This window comes from Vombatus ursinus, unplaced genomic scaffold (assembly GCF_900497805.2).
Source record: "Vombatus ursinus unplaced genomic scaffold, bare-nosed wombat genome assembly UNPS02000582.1, whole genome shotgun sequence".
In the NCBI taxonomy this organism is placed as follows: domain Eukaryota; kingdom Metazoa; phylum Chordata; class Mammalia; order Diprotodontia; family Vombatidae; genus Vombatus; species Vombatus ursinus.
The window spans coordinates 32,171,077-32,186,583 of record NW_020940360.1 but is presented as its reverse complement, the minus strand read 5'-3'; the positions used below and the strand labels follow the sequence as shown (position 1 = coordinate 32,186,583).

General features: G+C 38.2%; 1 protein-coding gene across 1 annotated transcript in view; it reads left to right on the top strand.

Moving 5' to 3' along the window:
* POPDC3 (popeye domain containing 3) overlaps window positions 1-12,002 on the top strand; it is a 30,018-nt gene extending 18,016 nt beyond the window's left edge. The window contains exons 2-5 of the mRNA XM_027853753.1: window positions 4,601-4,695; window positions 5,780-6,476; window positions 9,244-9,352; window positions 11,245-12,002. Of these exons, the coding sequence (XP_027709554.1) occupies window positions 5,992-6,476; window positions 9,244-9,352; window positions 11,245-11,523 (873 nt within the window). The 5' untranslated portion in view covers window positions 4,601-4,695; window positions 5,780-5,991 and the 3' untranslated portion in view covers window positions 11,524-12,002. The remainder of the gene's footprint in view (window positions 1-4,600; window positions 4,696-5,779; window positions 6,477-9,243; window positions 9,353-11,244) is intronic.
* Window positions 12,003-15,507: the final 3,505 nt, after the last annotated feature.

The following is a 15,507-nucleotide window of genomic DNA, read 5'->3' as shown; positions in this document are numbered from 1 at the left end:
AGAAATATGGGTAAAATGTCAACTGGAAGATATGGAGGAGAGTAGGGAAGGGTAAAGAACACTGGATCCACAGTTCAAATCCCAACTCAACTATTTATATATGGCAAAGCGAATGAAGTAGGCAAGGACCCAGATGCCAAAAAGTGAAAGGGTCAGTTTAGGGACAGCAAATATGCTAGAGCACAGGGTATGTGGAAAGTAAATTGGAGCTTAATTGTAAAGATTTTTAAATGGCAGACAGAGGAAACTGGATTTTATTCAGGAAGTACTAGGAACCATTTGTTTGTTTTTGAGAAGTAGAATAATGTGATTAGACCTGAGCATTAGGAAGATTGATTCACAAATATGATGGACTGGATGCAGAAGAGGCTGGATATTGGAGAAATGGAAAGGACTATTGTCCTAGTCCAGCAATGAAGGCCTAAACGCGGGTGAGGGCAGTAACAATGGAAAAGATGGGATGATTTTAAGGGACATCACTGGAGTAACGCTCACAACACTCAGTGTCTGGTTAGATCCTCTTCCAATACTGTTATCTCTCTAGAATACTGCAATGATGAGAACCATTTTCCCCCTTTATGATGCTAATCACCTGACCTGGCAAAAATGTAGGGTAAAGAACACTGGATTCACAGTTCAAATCCCAACTCAACTACTTATATATCATCTGTGACCTTGGATATATTATTTGAGCTTTCTGGATTTCAGTTTCTTCTTCAATAAAATTAATCAATCCACAAATATTATTAAATGCCCATGATGAGTCGGGCACTGTGCCTGGATATACAAAGGCAGATATGGTCCCTGACCTCAAAGGGCTTATATTCTAATCAAGGAGACAACCTGCATAATATGTGTACACATATTACATGTATATGTACGTAAAAGACATATACAAAGCAGAGGCACTAGCAGCTGGGGAACATGGAAGAACCTAAGGCAAAAGGTAGCTCTTATGCTGAGTCTTGAAGGAAACCAGGGATTATAAGAAGCAGAGGGAAGGAAGGAGACTATTCTAGGCATAGGCTAGTGTGGAGACACAGAAATGGCACAGAGAACACATGGTTTGGCAGCAAGGTGATGCCGTGGATAGAGCCCTGGGCTTGGAATAAGGAAGATGAATCTTCCTGAGCTCAAATCTGGTCTCTGACATGTATTATCTGTGTGACCCTGGGCAAGTCACTTAACTGTGTTTGCCTCAGTTCCTCATCTGTAAAATGAATTGGAGAAGGAAATGGCAAATTACCCCAGTATCTTTGCCAAGAAAACCCGAAATGGGGTCATGAAGAGTTAGATACGACTAAAATTGATGGTGAACAATGAACAACAAAATAGTTTGGCTGGACCATAGTGTTCATGGATGGGTATGTAATATATAATAAGGTTAGACATAAAGAGTTTTAAATGCAAAACAGAGGAATTTATATTTGACTCTAGAGGTGGTAAAGAGCCACTGACTTTAACTAGTAAAGGGGGAATGTGTGAGTATGTGACATACCAGGTCAGACCTGCAATCATGTTTGCAGCTGTGTGGGGGATGGATTCACATGGAGAGGACCTTGAGGGAGGGAGACCAAGCAAAAAATTATTGCAATAGTCTAGGCCAGTGGTTCTTAAACTTTTTGATCTTAGGACCCCATTACACTCTTAAAACATTATTGAGGATCCCCCTAAAAAACATTTGTTTGTGTGGATTACATATTTATTGTATTAGATATTAAAGTATCTTATTGTTATTATGAAAGTAGTTTTGACTTCATGGACCACCTAAAAGGATCTCTGGGACCACCTGAAAAGGTCTCTGATACCCATGAGGGTCCCTAAACTGCTCTTTGAGAACCGCTTTCTAGGTATGAAATGATGAGGACCTGAAGTAGGGTGTTGGCTATGTGAGTAAAGAGAAGGGGACTTATGGAAGAGATGGTCAGTTTGGGCTTGATTTCTAACAGCCCTTCCAGATGTAGCAGTCTATCACTCCAAGTTTAAAATTAGTCCAGCTTCCTAATAGGACAGTACTACAGATTCCATATCTCACAATCACATTAGTAGCCGCAAGGTGGAGAACTGATCATTGAGGTCCTCGTGGCTTTTACTCCACAATCTTTTCATAAACCTTTCTCTAATTACCCAAGACTTCCCTGGTAATAAAGATTCAAAAGAAAACAAAACAAAAATGCCTGTCCTGAAAAACCAACATATTAAACATACCTGACCATATATATTATATTTCACACCTATAGTCTTCCCCTCTTCAACAAAAGGGGGACATGTACTTTCTCATCTCTTCTCCATAGTCAATCTTAGTTATTATAATTACATAACATTCAATTTTTTTAATGTTTTCATTGTATATAATGTTTTGCAACTTCTGTTTATTATTTTAGTTCCTATGTCTTCCCATATTTCTCTGAATTCCTCATGTTCATTATTTTTTATGGTACAATAATATTCCTTTATATTCATGTATCATAATTCATCAGGCCACTACCTTATTTCTAGTTCTTTGCTCCACAAAAAGTGTTGCTATGATTATTTTGATGTATGTGGGACCTTGCTTTCTATCTTTGATCTCTGAGATATGTAGTCAGTAGTGGAATCTCTGGGTCAAAGAGTATAGATATTTTAGTCACTTTCCCCCCTATATAGTTCCAAATTGTTTACCAGCATAGGCGGACCAATTCACAGCTCCACCAACTCTGTATCATAGGATCAGAGTACTTGAAGGGCCCTTAGAGTTCATCTCTAGGAGTTTTTAACCTGGCATTCATGTATATAGTATACATGTATATAGTATATATGTATATAGTATACATATATATATAGTATATAGAAGTTAAGTGACTTGTCCAAGATTACAGGAGTAGAACCCAACAGAAAAAGCAGCATACTTGTCTTCCCATAGTCTCCCCAACATGAATCATCTCTGTCTTTTGTCATCTTTGCCAATTTACTGAGCATAGGGTAAGCCTTCAGATTTACTTTAATTTTCATTATCATCATTGACTTTGGAGCAATCTTTCAAATGGTTGTGAGGAGTTTCCAGTTCTTCACTGGAGAAGAGTTTGTTCATGTTGACAAATCCAATGGACCACTTATTGTTTGAGGAGTTACTCTTACCTATTTGTTAGTTCTCTCCATATCTTGAATGTCATGCCTTCATCACAAATAATCATGGAGTCCATAAGGACTTATTTCAGAAATTATCCCTCTCCTCCAGGAAGGAGTCAGTAGCTGAGGAGTTAGGGACAGGAGTTTCTAACTCCATTTGTGGTAGTGATGATGACTCTGCTGCCCCTTTCCCTCTGACCATGTCCTTTCACTTCTCTATGTAGTTTTTCCATGGACCGAGGCCATGATACTTGATATCTCATCAACGGGAGCTCTGCTAATAGACTTTTAAAAATAAAATTACTAAAAATAGCCCCAAAGTTCATTTCTTTAGTTTGTTATCATAGGAAGAAAAACAAGCTCATCTTTCTAGTGAGCTTGACTAGTGACACCATCGTTGTCCAGAGCATTTGAGTGCCTCCATTAATGGCTGTGGATCTTTCAGCTCCTACAGCATTGGGAATTCATTCTGTGTGACTCACATAGAATAAGAGTTCTTTTACCATATGGTCTAAAGGGAAGAGAATGTATGTGTAACAGAGCAGTGTTGGTAGTAACATTTTTGACCATCTGGTAAATCAGTATACAGTACATGCAGCCAGGAGTATTCATAGCATTTGTTTATCTATATGAACTCAGCTTTTAACCTGAAATAACCTCTGATACATTAAGCTAAGATGGAATTGTTTTTCTCAAATTTCTTGAAATTTGGCTCATGTTCAAATTATTTTTCCATCCATTGATTTATTAATGGGAGTGGGGTTGGAGGACAGTGAGAGAGTCTACTTATGCAGTCTGGCAGCTAGTTTGTGTCTAGAGAGCTACATGGGAGTGCTAAGAGGTTAAATTACTTGCTCAGGGTCACATAATTAGTATGGATCAGAGGCAGAACTTGAAGTCAGGTCCTCCTGACTCTAAGGCTCACCATCTAGTCACTAGTGTGGGTAGTCTACAATGGCTCTCAGTGATTTATTAAGAAGCCTTATAATACCTTACTGAAAAAATATCTAATTATCTTGTTATGTCTTAATAGTTCTATTATCACTGTTTTCAGAATTATACATTTCGGGGCAGCTAGGTGACACAGTGGATAGAGCACCGGCCCTGAAGTCAGGAGGACCTGAGTTCAAATCCGGCCTTAGAGCAAATACTTGACACTTACTAGCTGTGTGACCCTGGGCAAGTCACTTAACCCTAATTGCCTAAAAAACAAACAAAAAAAATCAGAATTATACATTTCTTTTTATCTCTTATTTCAGTGTTCCTGTGCTTTTCATTTTTCTTGTTTCTTGAGACATGTGTAAATATACAAATATTTTCAAAAGCCAAATTTTTATATCATAGCATGTTATTAGTAAAGCAAAAGGTTATTTAAATTTCTCATGCATATCTTAGACTGGAACGATTAAAGATTTAGAGCTAGAATGAATATTGGAGGTCAGTATTTCCTTCTAAACCTATTCTTATTCTTCACTTTTCTATTTCCATCAAGGGTATGATCATCCTTCCAGTGACCCAGGTTCACAACTTTGGAGTTTTCCTGAATTCCTCAGTCCTCCTTTCTCTGCACGTCCAATCAGGCACTAAGTAAGTCTTGTCCATTCAGCCCCCACAACAGTTCTCCTATCTGTCCCCTTCTATCTACTAACATGGCCTCTACCTTAGTTCGGGCTCAGGACTCATCTCTCCCATCAACTGTTACCATAGTTTCCTAAGTGGTCTCCCTACTAACTGGTTTCTCTTCTATAATCCAGACTCCACACAGCTACCAGTGTTGTTCTTAAAGCAAAGGTTTGACCATGTTGCTTCCCTGCTCGATAAATTCCAGTGGCTCCCTATTATCTCTAAGATCATACGCAAATTTCCATTTTGAATTTAAAGCCCTTCGCATTCAGGCCACAGTCTGCCTTGCCAGGTTTATCACATGTTAGTTCCCTTCATGCACTCTACGTTCTGGCCAAGTTGACCTTGTTATTTTTCACATGTGTCATTCGGTCGTCTGTCATCACTCTTTTTCTTGATCTTCCTAGCTACTATGACTAGTCCGTATGGACTATTTGTGTCTGACCTGTGGCAGAGCCTTCCGAGCTCATATTGATCTGATCAGCCAAAGTTGGACACACTGTACCTTGACCCCAACATAGTTATGTCATTTTGGCCCTCCTCAAGAACGAAGGACAACAACCAACCAGCTGCTAGTGCTTTGCTCTTCCAACTTAATTTTGTATTTATTTTCTATGGTATCCACACACTTAAGTTTACATGTTGTCTCCCCCAGTAGGAGATAAGTTCCTTTTTGTCTGTAACCCTCCATGGCCAGAATAGTGACTGGGATATAGTAGGTACCTAATAAATGTTTGCTGGTTGATTGATCTAGTCTAATTCCCTTATGAGGCGATTGGGGCCCAGGGAGATGGTATTACTTTACCAAGGTCACACATGAAAGAAGTGACAAAGTCCATTTTTAACCATGTTCCTCTGACTATAAAAATCAATTTTTAACAGACTCGTTACCTGAGTATTCCCCAGACATTTGTATTTTAGGTATACTAGTTGACACTAAGCAGATATTTGCAACTAAGAGTGTACTTGTCTAAGTTATTCTAATGATTCTTTCAATGTATCTCTCGATTTTTTTCATCTTGGTTAATTGTATATTTTTCTCCCCTAGGCAGGACAGATCATGCCATGTAAAGACTGAATCCAAAGTGAGAGTTTGGATGGTTTCCCGAATGCTTTCACTGCCATAGAGATTGAAGTCATCCATGTGAGCCCAAAGTATGAGATGTCCCTGGCCTAGTGACCAGTTAGCCTAAGATGGCACAGCAAAAGACTCATTTATCTGCTTAAGAGCCTTCAAAACAGAGCCAGTCCCAGCCAGCCATGGGAGAAAATGCAAGCATATGGTGGAACTTGCTAGGTGAACATCCACTCTGCACAGCCTGGAAACAAGAAGCAGAAGGGTCCATTTATCACCTTGCTAGTATTTTATTCATAGTTGGCTTCATGGGAGGGAGTGGATTTTTTGGGCTCCTCTATGTATTCAGTTTGCTGGGATTAGGCTTCCTCTGTTCCTCAGTTTGGGCATGGGTAGACGTCTGCGCCGCTGATATATTCTCCTGGAACTTTATTCTGTTCATCATCTGCTTCGTGCAGTTTGTTCACGTGGCCTACCAGGTTCGCAGTGTCACCTTTGACAAAGAATTCTATGAGCTCTACAACTCTTTGTTTCAGCCCCTGGGGATTACATTGCCTGTCTTCAGGAAGATTGTTTTGTGCTGCCAAGTGGTCTCATTGGAAAAGGAGCATTGTTATGCCATGCAGGGCAAAACACCCATCGATAAACTCGCTTTACTTGTGTCAGGAAGGTCTGTACCCCTCTCTTCACGTGCTCTCTGTGTTAATATGTGTTCCCTCTGTGTTAATCGGTTTCCCATCTTAGTGTGCAGTGGCCCAAAGTAGAGTTTAGCAAGAAAAGGTCTAGTCTTTAACTCTAAGTGTTTTCACCATAATGGCCAACTGAATCATCCCATACCTGTGGCTACAGAAGCATTCCTTCACAACAGTTTTGATGTAATAGGGAATTCCGTTCTTAGATACAAGAGGTTTCAGTGACGAGATGTAGGACAAAGAATTATGTAGCTGAAGCAGATAACGTTCCAGGTCAAATATTTCTTCTTAGAAAATCATAGGAATAGAAATTCAAATAAAAGTGTGTGTCTATTTACTATCATGCTTTGTTTATTACCAATCAAAGGCATTCCTAGCCAAGGAGAGAATGACACCAAGAAATCCAAAATCTCTTAAATTACATTATTGATAATATATATGCATATGCATATATATATATTGTCCTTCTAAGCAGGGAAAATTGGAATTTTATTATTCTTTCTCAATTACAATAATTATTAGCAATTATGAAGCAACACACAGTATGCTCCATTTTAGAAAATTTTAAAATACTGTAAATAAATCTTAGATTTTGTGAATTAAGGAATTTCCTTCAATGGTACAAATTAAAACCTACCCATGCCTGCCTGTCTTGTGTAACTTTTGCTTGTATCCTCCCTCAGGGAATCCATTCAACATGCCAGATGCCTCTCTACAAAATTAAGTTTAAAAAATCCAAATTTAGAGAACAGAAATTGGTGGTAGGGATGGAGAAGAAGCAGGTTTTCCTTCCTTCCTTCCTTTATCAGTGTAAGGAATTCCTAGTGTGTATACCTCTTTTCAGAGAATTACCTGGCGCAACTCTTCTTCTCTGGAGCCAATAACAGATGCCCCCATTAATGGATCACTCCACTTTTCCTGGAATACTAGGGAACAGAGGGGTATTCTTCCACCCCTTTTATCCCTCACCAAGACTAGTTTGAATTTAATGTCCACATATTTATTGATGGCAGGTCCTAGGCCTAGGGTCAGGAAGACTCATCTTCACAAGTTCAAATCTGGCCTCAGACACTTACTAGCTGTATGACCCTGGGCAAGTAACTTAACCTCATTTGCCTCAGTTTCCTCATCTATAAAACAAGGTGGAGAAGAAATGGCAAATCACTCCAGTATCTTTGCCAAGAAAACCCCAAATTGGGTCAAGAAAAGTCAGACAAGACTGAAACTAGTGAACAATAACAACTTATTGATGGTGTGTAAAAGAAACACAAACCTGAAACAGGCAGTCTCTGCAGGTTACAAAAATAATTTCCTTGCCCTTAATACCTCCAAAAACTGAAATTCTCTCTTATTTGAGAAAGCAGTGTGGTATAATGGAAATTGTGGTGAACTTTAGGGTCAGGAGAGTTCAAAACCAGCCCCTGGTTTTGCTATGTTACCATAGGTAAGCCTCTTAACTTTGCCTAGCCTCAATTCCCTCATCTAGGAAGCAGGTTAACAAAACTTACAGTACTTTACCTCATAGGGTTGTTGTAAGGACCAAATAAGATAATGTAAAATGCTTTGCAAATCCTTGTCTGTATGAAGTTAGAAATTATTATTTGTGATTTCCCTGGCTTATAACAACAACAAAAAAATTGTTTGCCCCAAACACCTTAGAGATTGTCCCCCTTTCTTTTTATAAGGACCTTAAGCATTACCCTTTCTTCTGTACTTTCCCCTCCTAATCTTTTGTTATTATTCAGTTGTCTTCAGTCATGTCTTACTTTCTGTAAACCCATTTGAGGTTTTGTTGGCAAAGATAGATACTGGAATGGTTTGACATTTTCTAATCTAGCTTATTTTACAGATAGGAAAACTAAGGCAAACAGGGCTAAGTGACTTACCCAGTGTCACACAGCTAGTCAGTGTATGAGGCTGGATTTGAACTCAGGAAGATGAATCCTCCTGACTCTGGCTCTAGTCCTCTATCCATTGCACCACCTAGTTGCCTGCTCCTAATCTACCAGGTGTGAACAATCAGCAGTGAGCTATCCAATGTCCTAATTGCCACAGCACCAGCAGAGATCTGGCAATGAACAGGGGAGGAAATCATGCTCCACCCCAGAGGGAAAGAATTGTATCGCTTTAGGATGTCAGCATCTGAGACAGAGTCCTGGCTGTCCCATACCAATTGTAGCTTGGCCTTATACTGCTTATGCTGAAGATATGTTCCTGGGCTCCCAAAATGACTCTGTGAATACTTCCTCCCTACAGAAACATTGCTCCATACAGTGCTTCCCCCCTTCCATATTGGTATGGTCCTGAACTTAAGGCACATTTAAGCCCTTGTGTGTTGACGTGGGGACTTAATTATAATTTATCACTGCTTTGCTATGAGAAAAAATGTGTTGCTTGTTCCACACAATGAATTTACACATGAAACTTTGAAATGTGACCATTAATTTGAAGTCTGCTTGAATATATAATTATTCAGATCAGTTCTTTGAGAGAAGGGACTGTTTTATTCTTTGTCTTTGGATGCATAGTGCCTGGCATGTAGTAGTCACTTCATAAATGCTTGTTGATTATCATTAATGTATGCACTCCACCTCTTGTGTGGATGGAGAGAGAGTCTTGGGTTGGTATGAAAATGGTGAGAAGATCCAAAGTTCTCCTAGTATTAGGATGGCTTTTTCTTATAATTGCACAATGCATGGCTTTTTCTTATAATTGTACAATTCATGGCCATTCTACTTGGTGTAGGATCAGAGTGACGGTGGATGGAGAGTTTCTGCATTACATTTTCCCCCTTCAATTCCTGGATTCTCCTGAATGGGATTCACTTAGACCCACAGAGGAGGGCATTTTTCAGGTAAAGCATAAATGAACTACATAGTAGCACTCAATTCTCTGGATTATGGACAAATAAGAAAATGTAAAAGAGAAAAATAGTACAAAAATCATTCATTTTAACTAGTTTATACTTAATGTGTAGTGTCTTTCTTTTAAAAGAAAATGAGATTTGCTTTTCTAATTATGCCCAGCTCAAATTTATAATACATGAACACATATGAAACTGACTACAGCTATGGAATACAATTGCATATGATAGGAAGAAACTAATGACAAATTTGAAAAATTGTTTTAAATAATCAGACTGTGTTTAATTCAGGCTGTACTTTTAAAGTGATTGGAGGACAATTATCAGACTTTGAAATTCATTAGTGGGACATTTTAGAAATGAACTAAAATTCAAAGACATGTTTATTGCTAGAAGGGAGGTCATTTTGTGTTTTCTAGGAAGTGTCATTTTCTTGGGCATAATGAAAAATTATCTGTTTGGCTCTATTGTATCTAGTTATTTTGAAAGTTAATTGTGAAGTAGGTCCCATCATTAGGTTTTACTTTTATTTCTATGGTTTCATATCTGAAACATACCCTTTTGTATAATCTACCTATGGTATTTTGTGTCCAGAATGAGGGCATCCAAAAATACAGACTTTAAGATAGTTTTATTTTATTGTTTTTGCTTTGTTTGTTTGTTTGGTTTTGGAGGCAATTTGGGTTAAGTGACTTGCCTGGCGTCACACAGCTAGTAAGTGTCTGAGGCTGGATTTGAACACAGCTCCTCCTGATTCAGGCCGAGCACTCTCTACTGCTCCACCTAGCTGCCTCAAGAAGGTTTTATTTTAAACAATACTGGACATCAGTAAAACCTATTAAACTTGCTTTGTAATAATTTACGTATTTTTAAAAATAAATTTTAATACATAAAATAGCATCAGAACATTTTAGTCACTTCCTTTAACTCTCCATCAGAATTCTTTGTTTATTCATTTATTCCTATCCACTCCTCTCTTATATGATTGTAGCTAGTGTATTCCAGGTTTCCATTTTTCACTTTGTCTTATTTCATAAAAATCTTTCTACATTTATATTTCTCATCATTTTCAGTCTTAATTACATTATGGTACTTATTTTTAGCAACATAATACAATTTATTTGACAAGGACCCTTTAATTCTAAATTTCACCAATTGCCTCCCCACCTCTCCCCCCACCTCATGATAGTTATACTATTAGCATCTGCTGTTTGGAAATATATATATACACACAATGTATATTATAATATAATATATGATACAATAAATATATAACAAAACATAAATTCACTTAAAGACATAACTGATTCCATCTTATATTTCTGTCATTTTATATATTATATATACATATTAATCATAATAGCATCTACATATATTTGAAAAATATACAAGACATTATGTATTCAGTGTAGAGAAGGTGTATTTGCCTATTTATGGATTCTCATGTGGATTCACAGGCCTGATAATTCTGTAGCCCAGAGGTTGGGATCCATGGTTTTAAATCTCAAAAGGGCCAGAAGCCTCTAAAACACAGGGCATCTTATTAAATTCTCAGTAGCTGCAGTCATTTTGGATACTTAACAATTCATAACTACACTCCCCCTGCCCACATACATAATAAACACACAGATACACACACACACACACACACACACACACACACACACACACACACACACACTTTTGGAATATGTTGTAGATTACCAAATTCTATCCTGAGATTTAAAAGGGAATTAAATGGAGAATAGAGGAAATAAAATGGTAGCATGGTTTTCTTTTCTGACGTCAAAAAACCAATTCAAATGCTATCCACAAAGACAGAGGCTGCCTGTGTTTATATTTGGTTCCTTTAATCTGTTTGTTCATGGTCTTATATTTTGCAGGTAACCCTCACAGCAGAGACAGACTGTCGGTATGTGGCTTGGAGGCGAAAGAAACTGTATTTGCTCTTTGCTCAGCATCGTTTCATCTCCCGCCTGTTTTCTGTTTTAATTGGCAGTGATATTGCTGACAAACTCTATGCCTTGAATGACAGGGTACATATGGGGAAAGGCCATCGCTATGACATCCGGTTACCTAACTTCTATCAAGCTGCCACCCCAGAAATAGCCAGATCACCTCTGACAGAACATTTTCGGAAAAACCAGAAGATACTAAGCTAACCATTTCCAAATGGTGACTTTTTTAAGTATAAAAAATTCTCTCTTTATCATTCCCAGAATTAAATAGGAAAGTGAAATGGCAAAATTTGAGTTCATCAGTATTTTTATAAATCATACTGGGAAGTCACAGGGCCAATGCCTCTGGTTAAGAACAGCTATTTTCATGCACCATATCCATTTATTTTTTGTAACTAGCCTGCTCTTTTATGCATCTCAAATACTTTGGCACAGTTAAGGAGTTGGTATTGATTTCTCTGGTGTGTCTGATTGTTGTTCTTGTGGCAGGGGGAGATCAATAATCATGGTATGTATTTGGTGCCCCTTGCATCAGAACTGGAAAAGCGAAATTTTATATGCTCAGATTCTTTATTCAATTCATTCAAGCCTATGCCCAGTGACTTCTTTAGAGGGGCTGTACTGCTTAGCTCTCTCTCTCTCTCTCTCTCTCTCTCTCTCTCCCCTACCACCAATTTCCAATTTAGCTCAAAGCAAATGCTACATCAGCTGTGACTTTCACAGTTGTTATTTGAAATTTTTGCTTTGATCCCTTATTGATAGAAACAACTTTTTGCTTTGTAGTAGGTAGAGGTTGTTTATTTTCAATGTAATACTAGTTGATGTTACTTTGCAAGTAAAATAAATTCTAGATAACATAAAATGCCTCCTTAAAAGACTATTTTTATTAAATATAAATAATACAAAGAAAAAAATTACATTCAAGTAGGTCATAGAATACTGTTATAAAAAATGATGCCATCAATGTCATTGCTGAGTCATTTAATTAGAAAAAAGTTACATAGTGCTTCTTTCTATTGTTAATGTTATATTGAAAGAGCAAGAACTCCAGTGGTACCAGATATACAATAAATGTTATAAAGCAACAACACAAACATGGAAGTCTGTTTTAAGACAGTTCTTTCAATCAGCTTTGTCAGAAAGAAACAAAAGGAAAAAGCCCCTAAGCACTGAGCTGCTTTCAATACTTTTTATTCCTCTTTTCAAAAGATTACCCATAAGCTGGGTTTTGCTGCTTTAAGGCTGACTTAAATCACAGAAATACTGTCCTCCTATTTCTTAGGGTCAGAAATCTACAATTTTAAAATGTTTAGGGGCTTGCTGGTAAATATTTAACAACTGGCTCTTTGGAAGGGAAAAAAAAAACCAAATCAAACCAACAATACACCCACAACACACTTTTTTTTTTGGAGGCAATCAGGGTTAAGTGACTTGCCCAGGTCATACAGCTAGTAAGTGGCTGATGCTGGATTTGAGCTCAGATCCTTCTCCAGGGCCACAACATTAAATTAAATCTGCATTACTAACATTTTCTCTATTACTTTCTTAAATCTAGAAAATCAACCAAACAATAAAGCAAGCCCTGATTTGAAAGGTTTGCTGATTTCCAAGGTATAAATGCTCACAATGAACATTTAATAATCTGGCTCTCACAAGCCTCAGAGCATGTCCATAAAAAGGGACCTTAGTGGTCATTGAATCTAATGCTCTTGTATTATGGCTATGGAAACTGGAGCTCAGAGAGGTAAGGTGACAGGGTCACATAGGTAGGAAGCAGCAAAGCCAGTATTCATCCCCATGTCCTTTTATTCTACCTCTCAGCAACTACTACATATGGCTGTTAATGGAATGCCTATTTGAGTCAACTATGGAGTCTTCTAGTTTATCCCAAAGTTGTGTGACTCTATAAGTTCCTTAACCTCTCTCAACCTCAAAAACACATTCTTCATAGGGTTCTTATGAGAATCAAATGACATAATAAATGTATATTGCCTTGCAAACCTTCAAGTATTTTATTAAATGTTATTATTTTTATTATCATTATCATTAGTATTCATTTGCTTCCAATACATTAGTGGATTGATGATCTCATCAATGTTGATACTCCTGCCAATAGGATTCAGGCCACTGCAGGCAGATTGATTCCTTTCCATCCCATAGTACTCATCCATGCCTGCCCAACATTCTGGAGGTCTTCCTCATGTTCTCCTCTTGCAGCATGGATACCAGGGGAGCACATGCATTTTCTATGGATTGTCCCTCCGTTTGCTATGTAACTTCGTATTTTCTGATCAAATGTGTTATCGGTAATATTCTTTATGATATTTCTCTTGAATAATTCCATCATATGTAACATATTACAAACTGTGTTCTCCATGCACTTTTCCATCATCTCTGAGTCAAAGTCAACATCATTTCTTTGGACATTTCTTCTGCCTCCCTCCTCTTGGCAGAGAGGTGGGAAATTAGGAAGGTGGAAGCTTACCAGATATTGTACTAAGCACTTTACAAATATTATCTCATTTAATCCTCAAAACCCTGGAAGGTAGGTGTACTTTGTAATCTCCATTTTACAGTTGGATAAACTGAGGCAAGGAGAGGTTAAGTGAGACATGTCCAGGGTTGGATAGCAGCTGGATTTGAACTCATATCTTCTTGGCTCAGGACCCAGTGTTCTATCCTTTGTGCCACTTACCTGCAGGCAGATGCAGAACAGCTTCCTGACTCCATATTCATTTTCCATTTTTCTCTTTTCTGGTACTTTGTTCAAATCTTCCCATGTCTCATCTTTCTTAGGACAGTTTGTACTCAGCTTTCCATTAGATATATTGCAAGCATTTCCTCCAACTAGAGTCCATGCTATGGTGGTCATAACTTACTGTGCTTCAAGCTTTCAGAAGGTGTTTGGAAGGTTACAAAAGAGAACGTGTCTTTCCCTCTTCCCCCCAAATCCCATTGAAATAGAATAGACAGAAAGGAATAGGAGGGCAGAGAAGGTTAAGGAGTATGGAGGGGAAGGATTGAGGTGAATGGGGATGGGAGTGCAAGGAACCAGGGCAAAGGATTTCTGCCCTCAAAGATGGCAACCCTAAAACACAGGGATAAAGGAACAGGAGGTGGGATTTTTCCAGATATTGGATTAGGGTAGAACCAGTTGATCAGGGCCCCCACATTCTAGAGTCCTTTGATAATTGAATATAGTGTCAGTGTGGGGACAGCATCATCAGCTTTTTCCAAACCCCAAGGAGTGGTGGGCAGAGATTTCTGGCCTGAAATATGGGTCAGTAAATATTTAGTAATCACATTGCTAGACTTGGACTGAGCTCATGGTTGGTTCCATCTCTGTAGTCTCACCTAAGAGGGTGGAGAGATGAAGTAAACCCATAAGCTACTCCACACATAAGCATGCACACAGGTTCTGGTGTCTAGGGCTCATGGTACTTCTGGATCCTCAAGGTTCTATATAATCAACCTATACATATGTTCTACAACCTGGGTCACCAAGGCATCTAAGTGGCACTACTCCTGCTCCCTTCCTACATTTCCCTTAGGCTCCATATTTTGTGATTTCTTTTTCCTTTCGGTACTTTTCTTGAAATTCACCTGTACAAAAACATTGTGAAATGACAATGATTGGGGTGGGTGGGCACAATGAGAATTTTCTCAGGTACCATATGTAGACATGGAGGCTTATCGTAAATCGACATGGAGAGGCTTCTCCATGTATGAGTTTAAATTTTTCTTTTTTAAAATGAAGATTTTTACTCTATGTGGGCAGGATGGAAGTAGGGGTAGATAGAAATATCTAGAAAGGATTATGACATAGAAAAACATCAATAAACATTTTGGTTTTAATAATAGGCTTAGGAGGAGTAAAGCAGAAAAAATTAAAAAGATTAGAAATTATGATCAAGAAGGAGAATTTCAGATTGCAAGTGCAAGCTCATAGAGGTAGCACAGTTAGGGTAATGAAATCTAAGCTATGACTCCCTTTGAGGGTAGCGGAGGTAAGATTCTGTGATTCTGTGACCATAACAAAAATATGTAGGGTAATAGCACCTCTTTTCGTAAGAGCCATTGAAGAACCATCTTCCCTGTATATTCTACCCTCTTCCCTCCCCCTCAGTAAGCTCTCTCTATTGTTATATGGTAATATCCTAAAGAACAGAAAGGAATACCAAGCTCCTC